The sequence below is a fragment of the Lates calcarifer genome, linkage group LG13, assembly GCF_001640805.2.
Source record: "Lates calcarifer isolate ASB-BC8 linkage group LG13, TLL_Latcal_v3, whole genome shotgun sequence".
Lineage (NCBI taxonomy): Eukaryota > Metazoa > Chordata > Actinopteri > Centropomidae > Lates > Lates calcarifer.
This window is the reverse complement of record NC_066845.1, coordinates 17236794-17264566: the sequence shown is the minus strand read 5'-3', so window position 1 is coordinate 17264566 and position 27773 is coordinate 17236794. Positions and strand designations below refer to the sequence as shown.

Genomic DNA, 27773 nt, shown 5'->3' with positions numbered 1-27773 from the left:
TATATTAGCCATACAGGTTGCTGGTTTTTAACATAGCATTACTATGTTAGCATGTTTTTAACAATATTTAACATAATTTTGACAAGTTTAAAAACTTGTTTTTAGAATTGCCAAATACACATGTGAAAAACATAAGTTAAAATGTTAATTTTGTTCGTCCAATTTTTATAATTAGTTTAGTTTTTTTTTCTTAATTCACTGTAGCATTTTCATTAATTTACCTTTGTGGTAAATTACATTTAAGTGGTGCGTGCGTGTGCTTTTTTACCCAATACCATAACATATAATTGGTCACATGAATACACCACAGCGTGTTGACCAATGAGTGACGACCTTACTACTTGGCGGGTAGCAAATGACATGCTGTGACGCAAACGCTCCTAACGTTAACAACAACAAAGGATGATAAATAAATGAAGTTTCAAACTCGGTTTGTGCCTTATGTCCAGTAATGACTGCAGTGTTTGGGGAATATTTTTCCATGCATAGTGGTATCAACGTTACAATTGCAGTAAATACAGGAATGAACGGTAAGTCTCCCAGCTTTGTAAGTGATGGTCACCCGGTGAAACAGGGGCTAACGTTAGCTCATGTGATGGGTCAGCTAATATCAGCTAGCTGAGGCAGTAATGTAAGGCTAGTTGAATCTGCTAGCCCATCATGAAAATCTATTTACCACCTGCTGTCAGGGGCTGTGGTTGAATTATCGACCGGTGAACTTAAACACTAGCTCCTGGCAATCTGCAGCAATGTCCCATTGCAGAGCTAAGCTAACCAGGCTAACTAAGTTTTGAGTGAGATTTCCCAAGGTCTTCCGGATAATTTACTACACTACGTTGCATTGCACTCTGGGTTTATGTAGCCCGAGAGGCTCACTTACAAACTGTGAATACTAGAGAGGTTGTAAAGACGAAGCCGTCGATGGCTTTGGTAAAAAAAGAGAATCGGCACCAGCCTCGACCAAGTCTTTGTTGTAGTGGGACAAAAAGCATGACTTTCGTTTTTTTCTCTGTGATTTTTAATCGCTTTTATCTATCTTTCTTTGCTTGGCTTCCATACATCCCTATAGATCCAATCAAAGTCTGCAAACCGTGAGAGTTGAAGCTCTGCTGTCCTGATACTAAAATGGTAAGGCGTCCATCTTCGGTGCAGCAGCTCTTTGTTTTGTATCAGCACATCTTGTCATTGTGCAGAAAATTCTGCTCTGACTAGCTCCCCGTCATGACTTATAGATGCTTGCCAAAAGGTTTTGCCTCTTCTTGTTCTTTACAGATTCGCATAGCAGCACTGAATGCTGCTGCGACACTTGCAGATGAGTCTCAAGACCCCTTGAAAAGTAACAAGAGTCAGACGAAAGAGGCTCAGGTACAGAACATATAATAATGAATCATCAATATGTGGCAGCTTCACTGATGCAGGAATTTTCCCCAGTAAAATTTATAAAACATTTTTTGTAATTTTTGTTAACAGGAGGCCGAGGCTTTTGCTTTATATCACAAAGCTTTAGATCTTCAAAAACATGACAAGTTTGAGGAGTCCAGCAAGGCCTATCACGAGCTTCTCAAAACTCCACTGCTCAAAGAGGTAAAATATCATGCAGTATATGGTACCATTGAGGTTGTCCAAAAATCGTTTTGAGTGCCTAACACCCAAAATACTGTGTATCTGGGATGTAATGAGAGCATTGTAATACTCACATGTAATTGCATAATTATACACCCATTTTGGTCAGTGAGGAGGAGGATTTCTGATCTGAAATAATCTAATTTACCTTCACAATAACATAATTCATCTTTTTAACATTATAATACAATATCAGGCAACTGAATTAGAGCAATTATAACTTAGATATTTCATACATTGTAGCACTCTTCTGAACATACATATTAATTTAAAGAATGGGTTCTGAAAATGTGTTAATATGTGAATTATTTCTCTGTTTTCTCCCCAGTGCTCTTTAACTAAAAATTCAGATTAATGTGCCAAAATTTAGTTTCACTGGTGCCAAAATTGACATATCATCTAATATTTTAGGCCATGCCCTCAGATGATCAGAGAGTGGGTCTCAAGCATCCCGGACTGATGTTGAAATATTCTACTTTTAAAAACTTGGCCAGTATGGCTGCATTTCGGGATGACTTGGAGACTGCTATGGAGTTCTATTTGGAGGTAAAACAACAAAACACTAACAACAGTGCTGGTTTAATACTTAGTTATCATTCTTGTCATTGAACTGCTTTGAACTAAGTGTGTCTTTTTAATGCACATGAATGAACACCGCGATGAATATTCACACCATATTTTCTGCTCTGTTCTTTTGTCAGGCTGTTATGTTGGATTCCACTGATGTGAACATGTGGTATAAAATTGGTCAGGTGGCTGTGCGACTGGTGCGCATTCCTCTGGCTCGACATGCTTTTGAGGAGGGATTGCACTGTAACGCAGATCACTGGCCATGCCTGGACAACCTCATAACTATTCTTTACACACTCAGTGACTACACTTGTATGTAATACATCATAAGCTCTTTGCTCTGTATCCACTGTCATTTCTTGAGCTCAATTACAGAAAGAGAAATAACTGTCATCTGCATACATTTTTCCAGGCTGTTTGTACTTCATCGCCAAAGCCCTAGAGAAGGATCATTGTTACACTAAAGGTCTGGTGCTGAAGGAGAGAATCTTTGAGGAGCAGCCATGTTTGAAGAGGGACACAATGCAGATGTTCATGAAATGGTGAAACCAGCTCACTTTTTATTTCTCCACCTGTTCAGAGTGTGTTCTAGCTGTAGCTCCATACTTTCACATCACTGATGGACATCTGTGCTGATGTGCTGATTATTTGCAGCGATATGTCTATTCATTATGTGGAAGTGGAGGAAGAGGAGCGCAAATCCATTGTGGAAGAGGCCCTGGAAATAAGGAGACGCAGACAGGCGCTCTCTCACTGTGAACCAAAACCCGACCTTGTCCTGATTCAGCCCATCCGCTGCCTCTCGTGAGTGCTTTGCTGTTAGGTCTCTGTGAATTGTTTAGTTTTTCCATGACTAGCTGGCTTACTTTCATTGTCAAGATTCCGTGGATAGATCAATTAAAACTCATGTAAAGCTTTGTTGCGATGCTAGAAAATGCAGAAACAGCATATACTGTGCTGAAATTGGTTAAGCGCCACAGACACTGAAATAATTTTTTCCTGAGCTCAATTTTGCAAACTTTGTTTAACCTTTTCAGCTACGGGTTGTAATATCTGGTTTTGCCCATAGGTTTTTGGCAGCTAATTAACAGCTAATTAATGAATTGTTGTCTTTTTTTTGAAATCTCAGATGGAAACATGTGGGTGAAAGCTTTCTTGCAATGTACAGACATCAGACCACATGTGAGCCACCACGTCCGAGTCTTGGCCGCAGGATTGACTTGTCAGAGTACTCTGACTCAAACTTCCTACAGAACCTTCCCCAACCCAGTAGCCCTGTCAGTATGGGCCAGACCACTGTGCTGAGTAGCAGCCCCAGCTCATCCCTGCCCCCAGTGGCTCTCTCTGAACCAATAGTGCTGCCCCAGCCTGGCACACAGCCTCAGATTACCCCTAGTCAGACCACTGTGGAGATCACCACCTCTGCTCTCCCTATTGGTTAGTTGTTTATAAGAAGATTTTTACTGCATACATACTGTATGATAAGTAATTATTTGCTTTTTTTAGCAGTATTAAATGAAACTGTATAACCAATTATTTGCTAGATCTGATGTGTGTTGTTTGAATGTTTTTTTTTCATACTGTACGTTCACAGCCACAACGATGGATGTTGCGCTGACAGATAAAGTGAAGAAAGCGCCAAAAAGGAAACGCGTTATAGAAGATAGCGGGGAGACAGCCAAGCGACGCTCAGCACGTGTTCGGAACACAAAATGCAAGAAGGAAGAGAAGATTGATTTTCAGGAGCTGCTTTTTAAATATCTACCTTCCAGGTAGCTTACATTAGACCTAAGATATAATCCATAAATTTCTAGTTTGCTATAGATTTGATGCTATTTTTCTTTTTTGTCTTAGGTTAAAGAAGTTTGATCCTGATAATGATGATGAGAGTCTGAGTAATCTTGAGACGCAGTGTGATGGGAAGGAGGACATACAGCCTCTGCATGGGAGTTGCTTACCTGTTGACGCCATTGAATACATGGAATCTGGTGTGTAGTGTGTTGTGGATGTGTATTTACAATACACTATGTTGCTTTTTCTGTCATATCAACAAAGTGTGTATTCTGTTCTGTAGAGCAACAGGATGTCCACAACTTCCTGCTCAATAATATGACCAATGGTGGTATCCTGGACCTGATGATGCGCTATCTGAAAGCAGTGGGTCACAAGTTCATGAAGGAATGGCCTCGGGGGCTGACTGCAGTGGTACTGGAAGTGTATCAGACCTGGAGGAAGCACAGCAGCGGTCTTCCCAACCCTTTGCTTCGGGACTGCAGCAACCAACACATCAGGGTAAATGACAAGAAAACTAGTTAATTTCTTGATTTGTTGATCAGATGTTTTAGATTGATTTCCTGTAATCCAGAAACTCTGTAGATGCTAATATAGCTAATATCTGACTGCAGTATGTACTAATGAGTGAAAGGGGGACTGGGCATTTTGAGTCAGGACCCCAAAATTATAGTGTAACTTGCCAGAGGATCTGAGGCTCACAGGTTTTAAACAGACTTTTAAAAACTTATTTTTGTAGGTTGGCTTTTATGTTATGTTGTCTTTTATTTTTCAGCATGTTTTTGAATTTTCCTTATTGATTTTCTTTTCTCTCACCTTATTCCTGTGGGTATCACTGTGTTTTAACACTGTGCAGTCAATATTAAACACTTTATAACATTTTAAAAATGCTGTATAAACATATTGTAATTATTATAATTATTGATAAAGAAAAAAACTTTAACCATCATAATTTTAATAGGTTCATTTTAGTATGATATCAGATGTCAAATCTTTGTTGTATGTGACCTCTGATCAGTGTTTATATCTGCTACATGTACAGGAAATGTTGGCAATGAGCTTGGCATGTATGGAGTTGCAGTTGGAGCAATGGTTACACAAAAAAGGGAAGACTGGTAAGTACTAATGAGCTAACCCACACCAGTCCTTTGAATAAACTTGGTTGAGTGATGCATTATGGAACTGTGCCGTAGTATTTTGAAGCAACATTATGGAACCCACCATGCAATGTTTGTTCATGTGTCATATACCATGTCCCAAGTACTAGTGACAACATTTTAACATGATCCAAATATGTTAAATGTCATCATTGCCTCTTTGTATTTAAAAAATGAACTGTTTGGCTCAAAGGGAGCCCTGTAATTACACTTCTAAACTTGATGATGTACAGGATTTGTTAAATCTTGGATGATCGCATGTGGGGAACCGCATGTTTACACTTTGCTTGTTATAATAATTTTTTCCTTGTCTAGCGTTTCCAAGGAGAAGCAGCACTGGTCCAGGCAGTGACACAGCTGACTCAGAGTTCCCTGGGCAGCACTTCCAGGGTGATTTATTACTCCTGGCCTTAGGTTCATCCCAAAGAGACCTGTTTGAGGAAGATTGGCTGGATGTCATGGTACGCGTCTACTGGCTCAAGGCACGATTCTTGGCCCTACAGGTAGTCTCTTTCCTTTTTTTTGTTTCTTTTTGGTTGACTGAGTCTGTACCACTCCGCTCAGTCAGATGTGGCTTGTAAATCAGTTTTTTTTTATCCTTTGTCAGGGAGAGATGGAGTTGGCTCTGGAAAGCTATGATGTCTGTATAGGCCTGTTGCAGAGCAAACCAAAGTCGCCCGAAGGCAAACACTACACCATCAACCTGCCTAACCTACATGTAGATGCAGCAATCTCTGTGGAGGAGGTCAGTGTAACCCTCTTTTCCAATATATTAGAATAATTCATTTTATATTAATATATTCATGACTTCTGGAAAGAGAAAGTTTCCAGAACATACTACATCATTCAAGAATGTGTGATACACCAAGACAAAATAGTACAACACAGTTGTTTTCTTGATTACTTTTTTTACTCTACCTTTTTTTTCTAGCATTGCATAGGGTTTTGACTGTGGGTTTCATTTTGGGTTTTCTCTATTCCCACTGACAGATCGACAAGAGGCTGAAGTCTCTGGAGCGTTGTCAGTCTCTGGAGGAGATCCAGCGACTCTTTGAGTCTGCAGACTTTGAGTCTGTTGTGCGTCTGCTACAGCCCACTCTTAATTATGGCAGCAGGAGTAAACCTCTGGAGTTTGTGAGCTCAGCACCAGAGCGGCCTGCTCAGCTAATGCTACTACAGGTTAGATACGCTACAACAATATTGATTGAAGCTCTATATCTTTTGAAATGTTTGATCGTCAACACTTCTCATTCTCTGGCCTAGAACTCGCTGTTGAAACTGCAGGACTTCCAGCAGTGTTTGGAGTGCAGTGAGCTGGCTCTGAATGAAGCCCTGCAGCAGCTCAACTCTGCTTCAAGCTCTCCCCCTAGTAAGGAGGAGTGGGTCAGCACCATTGGAATGTTGTTGGATGGCATTGAGGTCTGCTTCACCAAAGACCCAGAGCTTCTAAGCAATGTCCCCCACTTCTCTAGTATGGCTCGACTTGCAAACAACCTAATTCAGGTTAGGAGACAGCTAAAGGCAACACCGGCCATCCCAAAGAAACAGTGATACTGTAATGAGAAACTGATAATCCTTTGTGGAATTTTAATTAATTGTGTGGCTGCTGTTGTGTTTCAGCTGATTGATCTCAGCATGACCATTTCCGACGATCCCAAGGAGCCTTATTTCTTCTCGGTTCTGCCTTGGATTATACTGTATCGTGTTATCAAACACGAAGAGGCTGCTTTTGACTGTATGCTTCGACAGCATATGTCTGTAGGGGATGATGAAGGTTTGTTGACTTCTTGTTTTCATGCCTTCAGTTTTTCCCTTGGTGTTTATGCCATGGTAGTTGTTACAGTGAGCGACCCTCACAAGTCTCATTTTCAGATGACTCAGACACTCCCATGCTGCCCTCCTCCCTGATGCTTCTGAACACAGCCCATGAGTATCTTGGCCGTCGCTCCTTGTGCTGCAGCTCAGATGGTGCACTCCTCAAGTTCTTTGTAAGTATGTTTGTAGACACTGACAAGGTGATATGTGAATGTACATCTTACATAAAAGCCTTCTTATTTGAAAGGAAATTGTTGACAAAATAAATTTGTAATGACCATTTCAACAGTTTGACAGAGCTTCATTCTTATGTTTTGCTGTAGGTTCAAGTTTTGGAAAAAGAGTTCACAGCCTCCTCCAGCAATGACTCTCATCCCTACAAAGAGGAGCTGGAGATGGCATTGGAACAATGCTTCTTCTGCCTATATGCCTACCCCAGTAAAAAGAGCAAGGCCCGCTACCTTGAGGAGCACTCATCTCCACAGGTCAAACATTCAGTGTGTCTCTAAAACTCTTTCTTATCATGCTGTTAATTTAGTTTATTATAATTTGTTGTATAAACTTGAAGTGACTCTGCTGATCAGAAGTTAATCAATTTTGTTAATTCATACAAAGGTCAATCTCACCTAAACTTGCATGACCTATTTTTAAGCAATATTTTATATAATTGGAAATACAAAACAAAAACTCCAAATGTGACAGAGCTGGTATTTATATGATAGCTAAATGGTGGTGAAGAGGCGGTGAAACAGTGAAGAGGTGGTGAAAATGGCTCAAGTCTTTCAAATAATTAGTATGATTTCTCACATGTAGTGGAAAACCTATATAAATAGAGTGGTTTGAACGGGAGCAGACTGTCGATGACGCAAACATGTGCCCTCATTGACCTTCACAACACAGAGGATGTCTGCTTTATCCATTAATGTTGTTTTGTCGGCTTGTGAGGTACACAAGTCTGGTGTCATTTAAATAAATTGAGGCCGTGAAATAGCGTTAATGGCATAATGGCATTAATTTGCTGAGTGAGAAATGTGAACACATTTATATAAAGTACTAACAACATTCCCACAAAATTCTGCTCTACAGTACTTAACTCTCTCTCTTGATTTAGTATTTGGAGCACCCCTCTGTCTCCACCTTTTGGAGCCATTTCTCTTATTCTAAGAAACCTACCAAAAAAATTAAAAGTTGTTTTTTGTAAATCTAGCATTTGTACACTTTAGGACCTATCTGGACAGCAAGGATTGTTTGTGAATAGCTGGATTTGATATAAATAAATAAAATAAAATAAAATAAAAACCATAGATAGTGTCCTAATCCTGTTAATAGCGCAAGTATTTAACCACTAGAGTGAATCATAACACCAGGAAACTTTGTGGCTACAGGCTGTGGTCTCTGATATTTTTGTAATGCATGTGTCCAGCCACCAGGTGGGTGTCATTCCCACTGTTGTGTGTCAATGCATTTAGATGACTGGCACTCTGACTAATTATGCAATACCACAGTGCAAGAGAAGAGTCCTTAGGAGCCCTTGTTACCACTAATTTGCTCTGGCGTTATGTGTTACATTCTAACACAATGCACTATGACACTCATGTTTGCTGTGGAATTAATCTGTGTTTTGCAGGTTGAGCTGCTGTGGAGTGATGCTCTCTTCATGTTCCAGTATTTCAAACCAAAGTCTTTGCCTGAGTTTGACAGCTATAAGACAAGCACAGTATCTGCAGAGTTGGCTAATCTGCTGAGGAGGTTTGTTGGCATTGCCCCCTCAAGTGACACTCCCATCCTCACCATGGAAGAAGTGGCAGCCTATATTGAGGGCATGACAGAAAAGGTCAGTCAGTGGTCCTGCACTGTATGTGAGGAGCACCAGTGAGTCAGACATGCTAAACAGTATCCTCATTTCCATGGTGTTCTTAAAGTCTTGCTTTGCCTTATCGTCACTTACTTTCATTTGCAAGTTTGAACTGAGAATCATAATTATTTAAGAAATTTTGAATTTTTCTTTCTTTAAGGCACCATGTCTTCCTGAGGGTAGTGCTCCTGCACCTCTAATCATTAATGAGATCTACTACCTGCTGGCTGATTACCACTTCAAGAACAAGGAACAGTCCAAAGCTATCAAATTCTATATGCATGACATCTGTGTGTGTCCCAACAGGTAGCTAATTTCTCTACTTCAGTGTCAATGCTTGTGCACATTACATTAATATTAGCAGATAGATGTGCATGTTTAGGGCTCATTTTCTTGTATTTCCCAATAATAAGTTCAATGAATTTACTAGAAGCATGTATCTCTCCTCAGGTTCGACTCCTGGGCAGGTATGGCTCTAGCTCGGGCCAGCCGTATCCAGGACAAGCTCAACTCCAATGAGCTGAAAAGTGACGTTCCCATATGGAAACACTCCCAGGCGGTGCTTAACTGCTTTAAGAGGGCCCTGGAGATCGACAGCTCCAATCTGTCTCTGTGGATCGAGTATGGCACCATATCATATGCCCTGCATTCGTTTGCTTCGCGGCAGCTCAAGCAGTGGCGCAATGAGCTCCCCCCAGAGGTGGTTAAACAGGTGAGGCACATGTTAACATTAGCAGAGATATCTTGTTGCCTGTCTGTATTCCCTGTCAGTTTCTGTTAACTTCACTTTTATGTCAGATTTCCCATATGTGATCTAAACAGATGGCACATCCTGTCACTTTTGCTTGTTACGCATGTGAATTTGTCGTAGGGGAAATTGATTTGTCGCCTCAAGCTAAATTGCTCATGATGGCTCCACTGTGTGTGTGTTGTTTCAGATGGAAGAAAGGAGAGACTCCATGTTGGAGACAGCGTTTCAGTGTTTCCAGGGTGCTTCCCGTTGTGAGGGTGACAGTGATGAGGAAGAGTGGCTCATTCACTACATGCTGGGGAAAATAGCAGAGAAACGCAAACAGTCTCCAGTGGAATATCTGCAGCTTTACAAAAAGGTAAATAGCTGTGGAGACTTCAGGATACACATTTATCCAAGGAATGAATTCAGTCAGTTATTTATATTTAATAATGAACTTTGGTGGTTGAGGTGTGTCTGGCAGGAGGGAAAACGTGTCAGTTTTTAATAACAGATCAAAAACCTAAATAATTTTGATTGGAACCAGTATTAAAGGAGGTCTCAAGTTATTTCAACCTGGGCTTTAATTTTATTTCCACCATCCTGATAATTGATAGTTACATTTGTTGTAGAAGTACTGCTTTCTCCCAGGGCAAATATGGAAATACAGTGTTCACATAATGCAATTTCATATGCTTTCTGCACAACATAGGTTTTAATGATCTGAAAGTTTTCCCAAATAAACTTTAATATGATGGACAAAAAGTCATGGCAGTTAATGACCAGCAAAAAGGAAAATCTGAATATCTTTGTCATGAAGAAAACCAGGGAAACTTTAGTTGAAAATAATTGGAATAATCCTTAAGTTGATTGCAGACATTTTTCTTGCTCTCCCTGGAGTTGTTTCGTAATCCGCCTACAGACACAAAGATCACTGCACTTCCACCCTCACAAGTTGTTTTTTCCCAGCAAGAACAATGTATGGAGTTAGTCATAGCTCTGTTGTTCTGATTAGATCAGTGGAGGCAGATGAACCTGTGTCATGTAAGTCAGCAGAGGATGAGGGGGCAGTATGAATGCAGTGAACCCTGATGACAATGTACATAGCTGTCTTCTACACCTTATCATGCTCTCTTCTCCATTTTAATAGTTTAGGATTTCATTTATATTGCCACATGATTGTGTTGAGTTGTCTACTCCCGCCTCTTTGTATTTATAGGCAGCGCACTATCTGCATGAAGAAGCTGCCAGGTACCCCCGGAAAATCCATTACCATAATCCTCCTGACCTGGCCATGGAGGCCCTGGAGGTAAACTACCTGTGGCTGGCAGCGCAGATACTATCTAGTTGTTTGTCTAGTCCAGTCACATTGATGCACTGTTATGTAAGATAACTGTCTGAAAGCATTCCTACTTAAAGACATTGTCCACGTACCTGTGAACCATTAAACCTCTTTTTCTAACTTCCATCTTCTAGTTGCATTTTCGTTTGAGTGCCACCATCCTAAAACTGCTAGAGGGTGCAGAGCCTGATCTGGAACATGAGCTCTTGTTCAATTTGCTGGTTGAGGCAGCTACAGGGCCATTTGCAAGGGGGGAGGAGAAGAGTATGCCAAGCATGCCAAGGTCCCATGAAAAGTAAGCTTCATAAATATAACCTGGCAAGCAATTGATTTTACGGCTGAACATTAATTCAAAACATTGTTCTTGATTCATTGCAGGGAGAAACCCCCCTCCATGATGGATGAAGACTTTAACTGCTCGTCAGTTTGCATAGGGAACGTCCTCAGCTCCTCCCTTCCATCAGCTGCTACCCCAGGTCTGACATCCCCTCCTTACGTGGCCACGCCGTTTGACCACGATTACGCCAAACGCAAAACACTTCGACGGCAGCAGTGGCAGCAGCAGCGGCATGAGGAGCAGCAGGCTGATGGTACAGTCCCAGTCCTAGACACTGTCTCTGGGGTTGGGCTCTTTGACCTTTCTGCACTGGGACAGGAAGCCCACTGGGGAGTGCTCAGATTGCTAATCACCATGCTTAATGGCTTTGGTTTCAGTTACAATGATCCCCATGCACTGGGTGATTGGGATGTGGTGAAATGGGCAATATGGCTACTGATTATTTGACTTACTATGTCTGACAAACAGCAGTGTTGAAACAAACAGATTTGAAGATTGAGTTTTGCAGAGTACATTATGGCCTGTGTGTATGTTTGTGCATATGTGTGCTGGAATAACATCCATTTCTAGTCGCTGCTTTGTTGCTGGTCTTGTTTTCTTTCCTTACCAATCATCTTGCCTCCCCTAATATGTTACAGTTGTTGCTTTGTTGTAACTTCCTTAAGCTTGTAACCTCATGGGGATATCTGTGCGGTATTGTGGGCTTGTGTGTTTTTTAGCCTTAATCAGCTGCTGTTGCTTAGTACCACACCAAAAAAAGCTGCAAATTCTGAATGATCCTATTGTTACCTCACTGTGTTCAGCTCAGTTGGTCAAACAGAGTGGTTTGCATTGCCAGAGATCCCAGGTGCTAATGGGTAGTCTTGGTTATACTGGTTACACCTTTATCAGCAGGCATCTTCCTTATTAGTATTATTATTATAACAGCAGGTAATTTATTTAGATCAAGATCTCTTGCAAGAGATCCCTGAGTACAGCATTATAAAAGAGAACAGAGATAAGACACAGAACAAACCAACAAGCCAGCCTCACGCAAGCAGCATCAGAAACAATCCTAGAAATCTCTGAAAAGATTTAAAATTAAAAGTTGGAATTCTTCCAGTTGGATGAGATGTTAAAGTTTTAAAGTAATTCAGTCCATTTACATGGTGAAAAGTTACTGAGAGCAGTTCAGGGTTTACCTGTAGGGTGTCAGTTAAAGACTCAGGAGATCTTATTAGGTTTGTCAATTTTATTGTACAGATAATAATACAAGTTTGATGTGTTCAGAACAGTTGGGGTACTCTACTTGACAGTCCTGATAAACAGGAATGTTTTCAGTGTTATACAACCCAAATTGTATATTTTCTTGACACTGGATATGAAAATATAAAAAGTCTTTTTGAAAAACAGACTTGATACATCTAATAATGTGCTGGATGTACATTACTGCTTTCAGTGATACTGATTACATTATAGCTGACCTTTTTGATTCATTCATATAAACTTACTTTTATGTAAGCCCTTGTACTTGCAGTCTTGCAGTCATAATTGTCTTTGTTTGGATTTCAGAGAAGACACTTTTAAGAATGCCTGGGATCGTTTTAATTGTGTTTTATTGGGTCACCAAGATGTTAGAATTAACCAAAAACGGTTGCCGCATAGTTACTTTCACATTGTAATACACTGAGTATAAGCAGAGATAAAGGAGTCTGGATTTAAATTTAAGCATTTTCATTAACTGCAACTCTGTTCGGGGTATTGTGAAACAGAAGTCATAATGCTGTTTGGATTAGTTGTGGCCATTCTTTCCATATGACAAAAACAGTGACATCTGTTCACCCACCCCATGTGTCATGTTTAGCTTGAATGTGCAAATAACGCAGCCATATTGCCCATGTTGCCAGTTTTGTCACCCTTTCCAGATTCCTTCCTACCTACCTACCTGCCTGCTACCTCTTTGCCTGCTTGCTTTTACCACCTGCTTTGCCATTTATATGCATGTAGTTCTAATGGGGTGAATGTCTTCACGACTAGACAAAGTCAGTCCTTTACCACAATCCACTAAATTGTCTGGTGTATCATGTGGTCGCATTTTCTTTGAGTTTGGTGTGGGCTTAATTTGACAAAAAGTCAAACTCCCTGGAGATATTTTGAAATCTCGCCCAAATCATGTGTTTGCTATTTTCCACTAATTGGATATAATTTCCAATTATGGCCAGTTAGTGAGAAAATGTCAAGGCTGGGAAGAATGTGGCTGGCCTATTATTGGCAAAAAAAACTCTGATGCTGAAGTCAGAAAATACCCCACCATACACATGTTTGCTTGTAGGTGTCCAATCTCTCTGGCTTGAGTCCTGCTTTAAGCGCATCAAGGTGGTAAGACTTTAGGGCCGGATTCAGACACACATTTATCAAATCATCCCTGTTCATCATCGACGACTTAGTATTCTTTCTGGATTTTTACAGTGGAATTTCTTTATGTTGCTGCTCTGTTGACAGTGAAGTAGGAAATCAGTTATTGGGAAAAAGAACAGCATCCAAGCTGATTTTTTTTTTCAGGGATATAAACACATCTCTTCCACACTGCTGAAGAAGCAGCTTTATGTTTTATTCACTGATCATATCACAGGGTATGGTCTTAACTTTCAGGCCTCAGAGGGAAATGTTGATTGTGAGAAAAACTGAATTATGTAAGACCATCAAAAATGATATCAAAACACTTGCACTGCACATTTTGTGTGGTCTCACAGAAAGGAATGTGTGTCTGAATCAGGTTCTACAGTTTCAAGGGAGTGACATTGATTCTCTACTCCTTTGTAAAAGTAAGTGATTTTTGAAGGCAATTGCAAATATTTTTTTAATAAGTTTGGAGGTGTAGTTTTGCTTGATTATATTTTAAAACCAGCTCCCCATATCTCCAACAGCCTCACCCGAGTTTGACCATGATTACTGCCTGCCCAGGTCTTCAATGTGGCTGGCTTCCCTGAATGGTACTGATCTTCAAACCCACCAAACTCTTTAAGAGGCTATGTTTTTAATCCAAAATGAAGTGTATTCTATTAGGAAGCACTGAATACACAGTCGTCAGTTTACACAAATCTTACAGTACCATAGTTACTTTCCTATTAACTCATGACTGTGAATCTTTTGAAAAGTCCAATGTGTGCTTTATTCTCTGAAATAGCAAAAGCTTGTTGCCCTCTTGATTCTGTCATCTACAGTTCCCTGCCAAGGACTATTTATTTTTGCTGAGGCTGCACAACATGGCAGTTAAGAGGAATGCTGGCATTTTGGTTTTGGACCACCTACAAAAACAAACCATCTTTCCTTTATAACAATGAGTCATTAGTAATGCACTAATAAGGATTTGTGGCTCATGACCTATTTAGGGAATACTTGGCATTTAAAAACAAGTCACTAACCGACAGCTTGAAAAAGGCCTACACAGCATGCTGTTAAAGCGTGCAGTTACACATTCTGGGTAATTGGTTAAAATGTACCCAGTAACACAACTGGTATATTATTGACCAATGAAAGATTATCCAACCTAAAATTACAGTTTTATTAATCTTTAAAAAGAGGCATGTAAGACCCACTTTTTGGCAAGAAACTTATGTGTTTTTTTTATCCATAATATCCTAAAGACTACAGTTATTTGTCTGTATTTGCAGCCATGCAATTGGCAGCATGACCCATGTTGTTTTTTGTTTTGGCAGAGCGCAGTCAGGACAGTGAGGTGGTGATGCTCTCTGACTCCAACTCCACTCAGGATGCCTTCACAGATCCCACCAGTTCACAAGACAGCAGCCACAAGCCTGCCTCTGGGAAAGTCAGTTCATTATCATCAGAGAGTACAACCCCTGTGAAGGATGGGCAGCATGTTACTGAGGACACAGGTACATAGAGATTCAAGTAATGGAACGTATTCTGGCTTTTCTTACCTGCACCTTTGCATTGGGTGTGGTGAGTTTAATTGATTTACACAACAGGGTGCATAAAACCACTTAAAAATAATCAGAAGTGTTGTCTTGTTTACATGCTCCACAAAAGCAATCTGAAATACTAATCTAACATGAATACTGAGTCCAAATCTCCATGACAGGCATTTTGTTTTAAAGGTAGACTGCTTGCATTCACAAAGATTTCAATGGGTTCCATCAGTAACCCAGTTTCACTGCAGAAAAAAGAAGTATCCAAATGTTCATAAAGACTTCCCAAAAGACTGTCCACCCCATCTGTATGCTCACTTATCTTTTTATTTTAAAAAATGGCTAAATACACTGCTTCCATTGTTATTCTCACACATGATTTGACATCTTGTGTGAGGTGTAGCTGCAGTAACTTTGATAAGTGATATTTAAATCCGTCTTTGTCTTTTTCAAATTCTAAAGTCTTAAATTTAAATCTTACTTCAGCATCACGTGGAGAGCCTCCTGTCATCCAGACAGAAGAGAAAGTTATCCAGGAAGTGGTCGAAGCTGCGGTGGTGATACTCCCTGAGGCCTCGGCCCCCAAAGTCTCTGCAGATCCTGGTCCTCATCCTGTCCCTGTCCCAGCCACCCCTCCAAAGCAAGCCTCCTCTCAACAGGCCGCTCCTCAGACCCCGGCCAGCGAGGGAAAGAGGAAGCCAGAGCCCCCCACTGAGGTGATCGAGGTGCCCAAGGCTCTGCCTGCAGAACATGCCGACCAGAGGCGGATGCTAGTGGAAATGTGTGTCCGTGCGCTCTTCCTCTGCCTCAGCCGCTTCCCTCAGCACTACAAAAGTCTCTATCGCCTGGCCTTTTTCTACACCAACAGCAAGACGCATCAGGTCAGTCCACCCCTGTTAACCGATGGCGCTAGTCTATTCTCGTTGCATTTCAAAGGCCAAGTCATCCATTAAACCTAAGACATACACCTATAATCAGAGATGAGTCTTACTGAAAATTCCCTATAATTTCCTCAGAAGTCAGGTGGACCTTTTGCTTTGACTATTTCATTGACAAGTGTATCAGAGCTCTGATGGCCATTTTGTATTTCTTTCTTGGATTTTCTTGTGAGCTCTGCAGTGATACACAAGTTGCTGAAACAGCCTGTGTTGGCTATAAAGCTCTGTGGGCAGAGGTGTGTGTGGGTGGTGGCGCAGTGCTCTCTCAGCCAGTTTGGCACAGGGAGGTTGTGTTGAGCTTTACTGTGGTGGCATCCTTCTGTCAGCTCTCTGTTTGTTGTAGAACCTTTTAAATTCAGCCGTTGTCTTAACTTAACAAGGGTGAATTGTGTGTGTCATGGAAAAGGTCTTAGCTCTTTTAATATTTTATGTTTTGTAATATGTTCATTTGACCTCAGAGCACTGCCTGTACAGCAGTATGGGTTTTATGGCTCCCAGCAGTAGAGTCTTCTTAATTTGAATTAAATCTTTAATTTTTGTCTTTATTCTATATTCTATTAGCAGTCACAAGCACTAAAATTAGTAAGTTCAAGAAAGATAATTTCCTTGAGGCTCAATTAAATTGGAATAACTTTTGATTTTGGCTTAAACAGTTGGTAAGGTTTCTCTCAGTTTTAGCCTCCAGTGGAGTTTTCAGCAGCCTGGATGAAAGCAAATGCACCAAGGCAGTTACTTGATGTGATCCTGTTGACTCTGGTTGCTTCCTCACAACCTGTCACAGCCAATGTTAAAAGCCCCTGCATCCCTTTTGTTCTCAGGACAACTGCTCCACTAACACTGACTGGCCATCTTTATCACCACTCCAAAGATGGAAGGAGAGGGAGCTTGTAATTTCATGCTATAGTATAGTGGGATTGTGAAAGATAACATGAAGTGGCGTTAGCTTGCTATCTTTCAAGACAGGGCACTGGTGGAGACACAGATTTGTGAGTCATCATGCTGTGAAAAGATGTCTGCATTTTCCTGATTGCAAATGAGCATAATGTTCTCTTTTTAGCAGAAATTAAATACTGCATGCTAAGATACATCTGTTTGTTTATCATCTCTGTCAATCTATTTTGATGATGGAGGGATATCCCCTTGATTTTCTCATTAGGAATTCTGTTGTGGTGTGTATATAAAAATGTACATACAAATGTATGTGGGTTTTTCCATTTATTTATTTATTTCTTGACAGAACCTACAGTGGGCCCGAGATGTGTTGCTAGGAAGCAGTGTCCCATGGCAACAGCTGAAGCACATGCCAGCACAAGGACTTTTCTGTGAAAGAAACAAGACAAACCTGTTCAACGTAAGTCAGAGTTCATGTCTGCGTGTTTTTTTTCCTGCTCTCCATGTATCATTATGTCACCACTTACTGCTTAATACATTTTTATATCAACATTCATGGATTTACTGACATTCCATTATAGTAACACTTAAAATTGATAGGAACTCATTAACATTTTTACATAAGCCAGAAATATCAGGAAAATGTCTCACTTGACTGACTTGTGACATAAACACAGTTGTCCTGTGTAAGAAGAATTAGATTAGATTAAATAGTTAATCATTTTTAACCACACACCAAATTGTAATGTCAGCACAGTACCTTTAAGGGTAAGGGCAAATAACTAGAAAAACTCTATAGCTATAAATAAATTACAATATAGATGTTACCATAAATATTCTTGTATTTAACAGAGAAGAAAACATTGTGATTATTGTACATCAGCCAATAGCCTGCATAATACAGTTGGTTTTCTGTGCACTGTCAGCACACATTCTGTGCACTGTCAGCACACATTACACATTACATCAATAATGTATATGTCTTTAACATACTGATGTATGTGTGGTCTTAAAATGATAAAGTTTAGCTTTGTATATACCGCATGGGAGCAGCTAATGCCAACTCCCAGTGGAAGAACCTGTGAGGCAATGAAGTGTGTCCTCATGTTGGTGACTAATGATCTGTCTGTATGCTTTCTGTGTGTGAACGCTTGATATACTACAGTTAGGTTTACGCTCTCCTCACGTATTATTCACATCATTCAATGGGATGCACAAAAATCAGTTGTAAATATGGATCACCCAGATGCAAGCGCTGCTATAAATGGAATCACACTGTGTGAGATTGTTGAATTATCTGCCTCTCAGAATTACAAGGCCTCTGTTGGGTTCCAGTGGAGGAGATTACTGTCTGAATCTGTCATCTGTTTTGCATGTCAGTTTATTTACCTCTTGCCACTTGAAGCAGATATTATGTCTTTTCAATACGTGCAGAAATCATGTCATCATGTCAAAACCTAAATGCTCTTACTTTTGTTAGAGGGCAGATAATACAAGCAGAATGTCACATCAAGACAGCACCTCATATCAGTCAACTGTCAGGGCATATTTCAGTGGTGCACATTATTTTGGACATGTAGGCTGTTGAGTCAAACACTGACTCCAGAAGGCTTCTGGTAACAGACTGTAGGAGCGATGTGGGCCAGGTCTGAGCTGGAGGAGAACTCTGCAGCGCTCTGGCTCCCACTGGGTTCTCACAGAGCCCCTTCTGGAAGCAAACCTGCCACTCTGGCGTACCAACTGTTGGAGATTTACTGTTCACTGCAAACCAAACCCTCTTTCTCTACCATAGGACAGTATAAACCTTAATCAAACATGCCTGTTTTCCTAGAGTCTATGATTTCAGGGCAGTTATTGCCTTATATTATTATTTTAACTCTTCATGTTGTTAGCCTGATGAGAGCAACAACAGGTAAGAGTCTTACCTCAAGTTTTTTTCAAACCTAGCTGGATAAAAAGATATTGCTCAGCACACAGTTTTTGCCAGTTAGAATTGGATTATGAACAGAACCTATCAAGCCAACTGTCTACTTCAGGCAACAGCCAACAGCTGCCTTGAAGCTGACTTATCACTCACTGTTAGTATTTGATATATATATTGTATGTGTTTGAATCATTCCTTCAGTGACAGAATGACCACGAGTGCATGAGAGCTGCCACAAATTGACACAGCACACAGCGCACAGCACCTTGATGTGTGTCAGCTGAGTACGCACCTCACTGAGCCTGTTGGTGAATACTGAGTTCCCTAATGTAGGTCATGATGCCCTACTTTTCCTTCTTGCTTTGGCGGGGTTACATTAGCTGGGACCTGCGTTAAGTAACCTATATACTGCTGTTTAGAAATGATCCAGATGAGGGTGTGTTGCATAATTTATTGATGAGGTTGTCAGCACAAGTACTTTCTAGGATGGCCAGCTCCATTTTACACCAATAATAAACTAATAATAGTTATGCAGTGTTATTAAAGTAGACTCATGGTGATGTAGATTGAGTGAGATTGATATTTCCAGTCACAGACATGGGACAAATATGAGACTAATATGCAGTACATTGATTGATGCATTGATATCTCTGCTGTGTTTCCTCCTTTTACTGGAGATGTTTGGATTGCATTGCCACTGTGGCTATTTGACATCTTAAATTATGGCATATATGTTTATAATCCAGTGTGCATCTTAAAAATTCTCACACTCTCACTATTCTTCTTATTGTTCTTGCAATAAAGCCCTCTATTATGCATTAAATAAATTCTGCATATATCTGCTTTTTTAGCAATTACTTTGCTATTTTAGGGGTATATCTTCCTCTTAAATTAGATCGATGATATAACATAGCCCTTGCAAACTAAAGTAAATTGCAAAATCACCTTGTGTTGTAATACAGTCATCATTGTGAGCCAATTTTTGCAATAATTCCACTGTAACAGGATATCAAAGCTGAATCTAATGTTGTTAGTTATATTTCTGTTATAATTCCAGAGCCTCTAGCTGTTCAACAGTACTGTTGAGTGATCGTGAGGAGTCCCCCTGTGTTCACTCAGGCACGACGTCACCTCCTCCCTTTCCGTGCCCACCCTGACACACCGCACACACATATTCTCGCTTACATATTCTTCCACCCACTCACGTGTTCACTCTCTGCGAAGCTCCAGAGAAAATGGATGTCCTTATTGCTACATTTCAGACAAATGTAAATCCATCCTGCTCTTGTAACTTTTCAGGGAACACGTTTTGAACCGATACTGTCTATTCAGAACAAGCTTTCATGTTTGATTTGACTGCTTGAATGCAACTTTGCTTATAGGTAGGCCTCAGCGTCTTGTTATGTTAAGTTTGGATAGTCTTCTGGGGAGCTGTTACACTTGCATTACTTGCCTTGGTTTGATGTATGACTCAAACATTTGTGTGTTCAGCTGTGCAGTTTGCTGTAGGTGGAGCTCCACTCAGGAGAACCTTTTTTTCTTCTTCTTAGGGGAGGAGTATTGGCCCAATGAATACATTTTGTAGAAGTTGATATTTTGATTTGCATGTTGGAGGGTTAACCCTGGCTGCCAGTGTGTTTTCCATTGCCTTCTTCTGCTCTGTGTTTGGCTGAGCTTCACATTTTTGAGCAGGTTTTTTCCTCATTCACACAACAGGAAGCAGGAAAAACAAGGTGTGTTTGCTTAGTGTGCTTAGTATGTTTATGGTGACTAGCTGGAGAAACACGACCACGAGTTGAAAGAGAGGAATAGAAGAAGGTGAGGGCTGTTGTCATTATACTGCCGACTGAGGATATACTGTGTGTGCATGCAGCACAATCTTATCTGTTTTGGCAGTACTGTTTTTCAGCCTGTGTTCTCTGTTGTTAATGGGTGCTTCATTTAAACAAACCTGTCATTTTAGCCTCAAGTTTTTTCTGTTCTTTTCCACTATTGGCTTGCCATCCTCTTGATGCATCCCACTATGTTGATGCTGTTGTGCTGAGTTCATTTTTCAGCCAGTTAATGTCTTGTTCTTTTCCTGTTGCTCAGTCTTCAGGGTGATCACGCTCTACCCCTCCCCCTGGCTTTTATTCGCTCTGCTCATCTCCTCTCTCTGTTGCTCTCATTCTGTTTCCTCATTACTCTCTCTCTCACTCCTCTGTTTGTGTGTGTATTGTGTGGGTGTGCACTAATGGGCGGGAGTTTCTCTGCTTGCCTCCGATTGGCTGGCAGAAGCTTACGAGGATTGGCTGTATGCTGTGTATAGTGCGAGAGAAAGCACGGGTGGAGGGGGGGAAAGAACTCCAGCAAGCTGGGGTCAGGGGAGAGCGGAGATAGAGTGCGTGGGTGTTTTTGTTTTGAGATGGCAGTGTTTGAAAGCGGGAGAGGAACGAGTCAGCCTGTCTGTCAGTGGCATACTGAGCTTATAGGCCCTGACTCCAGTGCTGTTTGTCCTGCCATTCTCCCCTTCTTCTTCTATTCCTGTCCTGCCGTGTGCAGCTGTGCTTCCCTCTTCTCCTCTGCTGCTGCTCTCGCTGCCCTAGCACCCAAATGCAGCCCACCCCTTGCTCTCAGAGCGTGAGCCTCTTTCAGGGTGGAGGCGCTGCTAGGGCTGCTGGTGCTGCTACCGCCAGCAGGAAACTGTCCAAAAGAATACTAACACAGGCGCCGTGGAGTAGCTTTCTTTGGTGATGGTGAGTCGCTTTCTGTCTTTCCTTCTGACTTTTACAAAATCGTACACAAGTGTGTCACTGTGTTCATTTTGTCAGAGTTACACTTAGTGTTGGGTCATTTTTAATCAGTGCTACTCTTGTAGAATGGTACAGAACTGCTAGAGAAAATGCCCTTGAATAGTCATTCTGAATTTTAGTTCTGATGTCTGCATGTCAGGTACACTAATGTAGAGAAGAATGTAGAAAGATGTAAAATTACAGCACCCACTTTCCAGATGCTGGTAGCATTAGCAGGTAACCAGCCATCTTGGATGGGTGATCTAAAGTTGTAGCTGACTGGTAAGATAGTGAACTGGAAATCCAGTAGTGACTGCTGGTTGCCACAAGAAGTATTAACAGTTTGTGCAACTTTCCTGGAGTGAGTATTTGTGGCCTCTGCGTTTCCTGTCACTGTTGGCATGTTGAGACGTGAATAGATGAAGCAGATAAGACAACACAGGTTTTCCTGCTAAGGTGCAAACAACAGCCAGCATGTTGTTTTGGAACACAAGTAATTAGAGGGACAAACAATACGTAGTCCCTTTTGTCAAGCTGCAACAGTTATCCCTCTATGTTCCTGTTTGTAATACCTGAATAAGTGACTGATTAGGATGTGGCATCTCCACTGCCTAATTTTACAAACGGGAGAAATCCTTTTGGAATTGAAAATAGTTTGACGAAAGATCAGGTTCCTTTTGTACCAACAGATTCTTTGTCATGTATTTATCCATTGTTCATCCCTTGTTTGCTATGCATCTTAATCTCTGTCTCATTCTTGCGTGATGTATTGGACACGTCTGTGCCAAAGCTGTTGCTCCAGATATCAAGCAGTGATCATATTTTCTCTCATAAAAAAGGAAAAAAAGATGCTTAAAATCACTGCAGTTAAAGTCTTACAAATCTGCTTTAGCTGTTGTGCTACAGCATAATCTGTGTAAAGCCATGGCTCTGCTTTCCCTAAACAGATTTGCTGTGGTTGGATGGTTGTCTGATGAAGAACAACTCTCCTCCATTAGAAATGTCTTTCTAAGTGAGCGGAGCCCAACCCCTCATCATATATGTCCCAGCTCCTGTTGCAGGCTTTTGGTAATCTGTGCATTGAAAGGTTAAAACCTTCACAAGCCCTTCCTGATTACATCATATTACAATAAATCTAGTTTTCACATAGGCACTGGAGCTATATGCTCGTTCTTCAGAAACACTGGCTGTGAATTGGAATTATTCCATGAGCTTGAATTGGATCCTGTAACATGATAATATCAATAATTAATGAGCAATCAGACCATATTTATTCATAAATTATTCTTAAGAAATGCCCAGGCAAAAAAATGTAGTCCTCATGAACTAAGAATGTAAAAACTCCATCCTTGATTTAGGATTTTTCAAGGGTGGTTTGGAATTACACACAAATTTAGAGAATTACAGAGGTTTTCTGGGGCCATTTTAGATTTGACACGTTATCTGCGAGCAGGCTACAAATCCATTCTCAGGAATGTGTTTTGTTTTGGTGTATTCTGCCTTTCTTTCCTGCTTTTTTCCCTCTCCAGTGGCTTTGAAAATGTCATCTGATAAACTGGAGCTGTCTGTTAGGAGAAGCATCAGCCTCCCCAGTGCCTTCAGCAGCTGATAGAACCATCTCATTTGCTTTGCTCCATCCTGATGGTCATCTTTGTTTTGTCTCAGACACACACACATTTTCTGAGGCGGTAGCTGTACTCTGTGCCATGTGCTTTATGACTGTTCACAGCCTAGGCCACCATCTGCACTCACATCAGTAGCGTCAGAGTGCAGAACCTCGCCTGGCTTCACCTGCTGAGAGAACGTGTGCTTGCTGAAAAGGTGGACTTGTCCATCAAAAAACACCTCATCACGTTTTGTGCAAAGGAGGACTGTGTTTGTTGGCAGTCAGTCTGCTGGTCTGTTGCATTGCTTGGACAGAGCTCAACACTAATGAGGCTGCCTATCCTGGATGCCCAGAGAGAAAGCCCCACCCCCCACCACCTCCTACATGGCCAGGAGTCTGCAAGATTTCTCCTGCAGCTTCTCCATCTCCTCATTAGGACTTTCTTCTTTGAATGCCATGTTTTTAACTCGCATTAATTCCCCTTGATTTCTCCTCTATTTTCTTTCCTCTCAGTTTTTCCATGTCTCCCTGTTAATTGTTTCTGTGTGTCATACGCTCCACAGGCTTTTGAAAACCTGGTGGTGGAGCAGCAGAGAGCAGCCGTAGAAATATAAACTTTCAGAAATTCACAAAGTAGCCTGTGGGTTCGTTGATGTCCAGTCATATGAGAAACCAGTTACATGTAGACAGCTCCTCCTAGAACAATGTTTTGTAACTGAAACATGTTTTGAACTCAAGTTCCAGTTAAAACTCAGAGTCGAAGCCACACCAGAAAGTGTGTGTTTTTGTTCCTTTCACAGTCTAACTCAACTCCTGACTCTGTTGCACTGTTTTTCTCGTCCTCTTCAGGGCATCTGGCGTATTCCAGTAGATGAGATTGATCGCCCAGGAAGTTTTGCATCTCATATGAACCGATCCATTGTCCTTTTGCTGGAGGTGCTGTCTCAGCTTAAGGATCACGATACTCTCCTGAAAGTCTCTTTCATGCTGCAGAGAACCCCGGACCAGGGAAAGTAAGGACCAGCTTTGTATGATACTGCTGTTTCTGTTATGTGTTATGTATTTGTTCCATGACACATCTCCTCGCTTCCCTCTCTTGCATGAAGGAAGTATTTACGGGATGTTGATCGCCAGGTTTTGGCCAAGAGAGCATTTTTCCTAACTGTAAAAGTCCTGGAGGACAATCTGAACAGTCTCACTGGGGTAAGAAAGCACAACTTAACTGTACACATACACACACACACACACACACACAGTAAGAGCTGAGCTGTCTGGCATGCACCCACTTCATGTTTTGACAGGTTCTGTTCTCTTTCAGGTGTCTGAGCAGCTTCTCAAAGCGCCTGCGCCCTCCATGGGGGAGATGACCACAACGGATACATCCAGCAGGCCCAGTTCAGAGGACAGCAAGCATGCACTGCCGAAGAAGCCTGGGCTCACAGAGGGACCCTGTGTCACTGACACAGGGCCCAAGGGAGCATCGCAGGCACAACTCATCCCACCACCGCCAACCACAGATAAAGGGAATAAGTTTCAGGAGAGCTACACTGGGAAGGTGGAGACTGCTGGGAGTGAGGAGCACAAAGCAGGGCCAGAGGAACCCATGGAGTTGGACACTGGCCACTGGAGGAAGCCCTCTACCACCACGGATTCTCAGGGCAACCAAACGGAGGCTGAGACCTCCCTGAGTGTTGTGGAGCACCAGCAGAAAGTGACTGACAGCAGCCGGACACCAGAGCTGTCTCTGGAGGAGCTAAGTATCAGTTCCAGGCAGCAGCAACCCCAAGCCTCAGCACCCAAGGTGACTGTGGCAGCCAGTACGACTGATCAGGGGTTACTACGAAGGCCAAACAGGAAAAGGAAACTTCTAGAAGACGTGGAGTCCGGAAAAACCCTACTGCTTGACGCCTACAGGGTATGGCAGCAAGGCCAGAAAGTCATGACCTATGACCTGGGACGCATTGAGAAGATCATGTCAGAGACTTATATGCTCATAAAACAGGTATACCTCTTCAAGATGTACCACACAAGATCCCTGTGCTGCACACACACAGATCACAGTATAAGTATATATTGGGCTTGGGAAACCCCTCCTCCAACTGAATTAGTAACATAACACCCACTGTAAAAAAAAGGGACTTTCCCTCTTTCATTTTTCAAACACTGCGATGAATCCAACACATAAGGTGCGGTTGTGCATTGACTCTCAGTAACCCAAATTCAACCTCTGTGTCTTTGGTCTTTCTGCTGTTACTCGAGAAACAAGTAGCTGATTCTACATGTAGCCTTGTTGGGTATTTTTAAGATGAATCGGGTTTTCTGTTTTTAATGATGTCACATTTAGGTGTTGAGCTGCAGTGCATCAGTCATTGATGATTTATTGCTCTCAGTTAAACTTGTCAGATTGATGCTTCCAATCACTGTATTGGACAGTATATAAATTGCAGTGATTGCCCCTGAGATTGAATTTAAAAGCAAATGCTGAATCATTTTCTAGTGTCAGCGTCCACCAGTTTTTGCTCCCATTCAAAGACTACTGAATTGGTAAAAGACTTGTTAATGTAATGGCAGTAGAGCTGGTGCCAGAAGTAAAAATGTACTGTGCCATCACAAAAGCTGTCTGTATTATAAGATTATTACAATGTGGTGGTATAATAGTATATAATAGGACTTTACATGTATTGTTAAAATTGATAGTAATTTATGACATATTCATAGTAGAGGCAGGGAAAGGGCTGCTTTCTGTACAAGTGTGCTTATTATATGAACTTTGTAAATCGTTATGTTAACCTTCTCCTGCATACGAAGTGTCAAAGAAGAAGTGTCAAGTTTGTTTCTATCTCTCCAGAGCAAATGTTCCTTAGTTGTTGAAAGTGAGTCCAACTCCAGTGCTTTCTATGGCACTGATGATGTAGCTGCACAGCAGCCCACATCAGCTTATATAGCCATATTGAGCTGAAGATCAATGCTGACCCTACAGAAGTTGCCATGTCATTGGCTGTGTAATGCCAACAAGAGCTGTAGCTTGAGTGGGAGGGCAGTAGGCGAGGGACAGTAGAGAAGGAGAAAGAAGAAATCTGAGGAGATCACCCAGCCTTAGCAGCTTTTGGTTGTTGTTGTTTTTTTCGTTTGTTTTATAGGTGTTTGGGTTACAGCTATGATTTTTTTTTTTTCTGTGCTCTTACAGAGAGAGCAAAGAGAATATTTTCTCAGACACACCCGGTGAGAGTAACCAGAACCAGCCGTGACATGTTTTCTATAACCAAATGAGTTTTGCAATTAATATGCTTGGACATTTTCCAGAGGCATCTTGTGAGTGTGCACCTACTTGCACAAACTGCAGATGCATTGTGGTTTTATGGTCTGCTGCATTGCACAGCTGCACATAGTCGTACTTAAAACCTGTACCTCGCATCATTTTCATTTTAGTTTGTTATGTCAGTACTTCTGCTTACTTCAGTCAGATATTTTCTTTCCTGAAGCTCAATATTAAGCTTGTAAAATTAAAACCGCTACTAAATCATGTGTCCTAGAAGACAGAGCATTTCCTACCATCAAAGTATTTTCAACTTGACAAGTAAAGCATAAATGCTGCTCAGTTTTGCCCATAAAGAGGCTCAGCCACAAATCATCATGCCAGCAGCCCTTCTGCATTTTACAGCCCAGAGCATTGCCTCAGAATGTGTTCAAATGACAGCTCTCGGGTGTTATCAAACACTGTCTGTTAATGACAACATAACAGTTCCTCTATGTTGGTCCTCCAAACCCTCCCTAAGGCTTCTTTATCTACAGTCTGATGCAGTCAGTCAGATACAAATTCTCTTTTTAATCAGAATAATAATAAAGTCAAACCATATTAGAGAGTGATACACATCTAAAACTGTTAAATACAGTAGGTCCTGTCACATTAAGTGAATGGTTTTATTTTAGAGAAATGTGATAGAGATGTCTTTTTGAAATTTGCCTCATTCTAATAGTAATCATTATGTGACATTGAGAAGTAGTTACTGGCAAGTGTGTGTGGTTTGAAAGGGAAAGTTAGCAGCGAGCTAGAATGAATTGAAAGCAGAGGGCTGTCCCCTGTGATGCACTGAAGCCTGACTCACTCCATTTAACAATTGGCATAATTTGAAAACTGGAATGAGGCTGCTGTAAAATCCCTCCCTTTGGGGGTCCCTCAACCGCTGCATACAACAGGCTGCTGGAGGGAACATAACAGCTGTGTGAACAAGATTATTGCTAAGTGTACGATGTTGTGCTGTAGCTAAGCTTGCCAACTCCCACACACCCACTCACTAAACTGGGCCTTAATGTGAGTCTTTCTTTACTGGTGCTATGATCAGAGGGAGAGGCTCAGAAGAAAATCCTACTGACTCTCATACAGAGTCAGAAGAATTGTTTGGCATTAGTGTGGAGACATAACATGTTATGTACATAGGACAGGTCACTTCAGAAATATATGATGAATTTGCAGCTGTGTACTCACTGCTTCTGTATTGATAAGGAAGTTTG

The 27773-nt window shown here is 41.3% G+C and overlaps 1 protein-coding gene across 5 annotated transcripts in view; it reads left to right on the top strand.

Annotated features, from left to right (window-relative positions):
• The first annotated feature begins 323 nt into the window (after window positions 1–323).
• The window catches only part of cabin1 (calcineurin binding protein 1), a 36680-nt gene continuing 9230 nt past the window's right edge, over window positions 324–27773 (top strand). Inside the window, exons 1-34 of one of the 5 annotated variants that reach the window (XM_051075355.1) lie at window positions 324–530; window positions 1070–1128; window positions 1273–1365; window positions 1471–1584; window positions 2035–2169; window positions 2325–2505; window positions 2606–2735; window positions 2848–2997; window positions 3323–3630; window positions 3788–3965; window positions 4048–4181; window positions 4268–4485; window positions 5027–5099; window positions 5457–5644; window positions 5749–5886; window positions 6132–6320; window positions 6405–6644; window positions 6762–6915; window positions 7014–7129; window positions 7280–7441; window positions 8584–8790; window positions 8972–9117; window positions 9262–9523; window positions 9750–9920; window positions 10761–10850; window positions 11018–11178; window positions 11262–11473; window positions 14127–14192; window positions 14919–15098; window positions 15618–16012; window positions 17307–17420; window positions 24111–24274; window positions 24368–24464; window positions 24580–25263. In XM_051075355.1, coding sequence (XP_050931312.1) covers window positions 1126–1128; window positions 1273–1365; window positions 1471–1584; window positions 2035–2169; window positions 2325–2505; window positions 2606–2735; window positions 2848–2997; window positions 3323–3630; window positions 3788–3965; window positions 4048–4181; window positions 4268–4485; window positions 5027–5099; window positions 5457–5644; window positions 5749–5886; window positions 6132–6320; window positions 6405–6644; window positions 6762–6915; window positions 7014–7129; window positions 7280–7441; window positions 8584–8790; window positions 8972–9117; window positions 9262–9523; window positions 9750–9920; window positions 10761–10850; window positions 11018–11178; window positions 11262–11473; window positions 14127–14192; window positions 14919–15098; window positions 15618–16012; window positions 17307–17420; window positions 24111–24274; window positions 24368–24464; window positions 24580–25263 — 5853 coding nt within the window. In that variant the 5' untranslated portion in view covers window positions 324–530; window positions 1070–1125. The remainder of the gene's footprint in view (window positions 531–1069; window positions 1129–1272; window positions 1366–1470; window positions 1585–2034; window positions 2170–2324; window positions 2506–2605; window positions 2736–2847; window positions 2998–3322; window positions 3631–3787; window positions 3966–4047; window positions 4182–4267; window positions 4486–5026; window positions 5100–5456; window positions 5645–5748; window positions 5887–6131; window positions 6321–6404; window positions 6645–6761; window positions 6916–7013; window positions 7130–7279; window positions 7442–8583; window positions 8791–8971; window positions 9118–9261; window positions 9524–9749; window positions 9921–10760; window positions 10851–11017; window positions 11179–11261; window positions 11474–14126; window positions 14193–14918; window positions 15099–15617; window positions 16013–17306; window positions 17421–24110; window positions 24275–24367; window positions 24465–24579; window positions 25264–27773) is intronic. The other 4 variants (XM_018669172.2, XM_018669170.2, XM_018669173.2 and 1 more) reach the window with 4 other exon arrangements.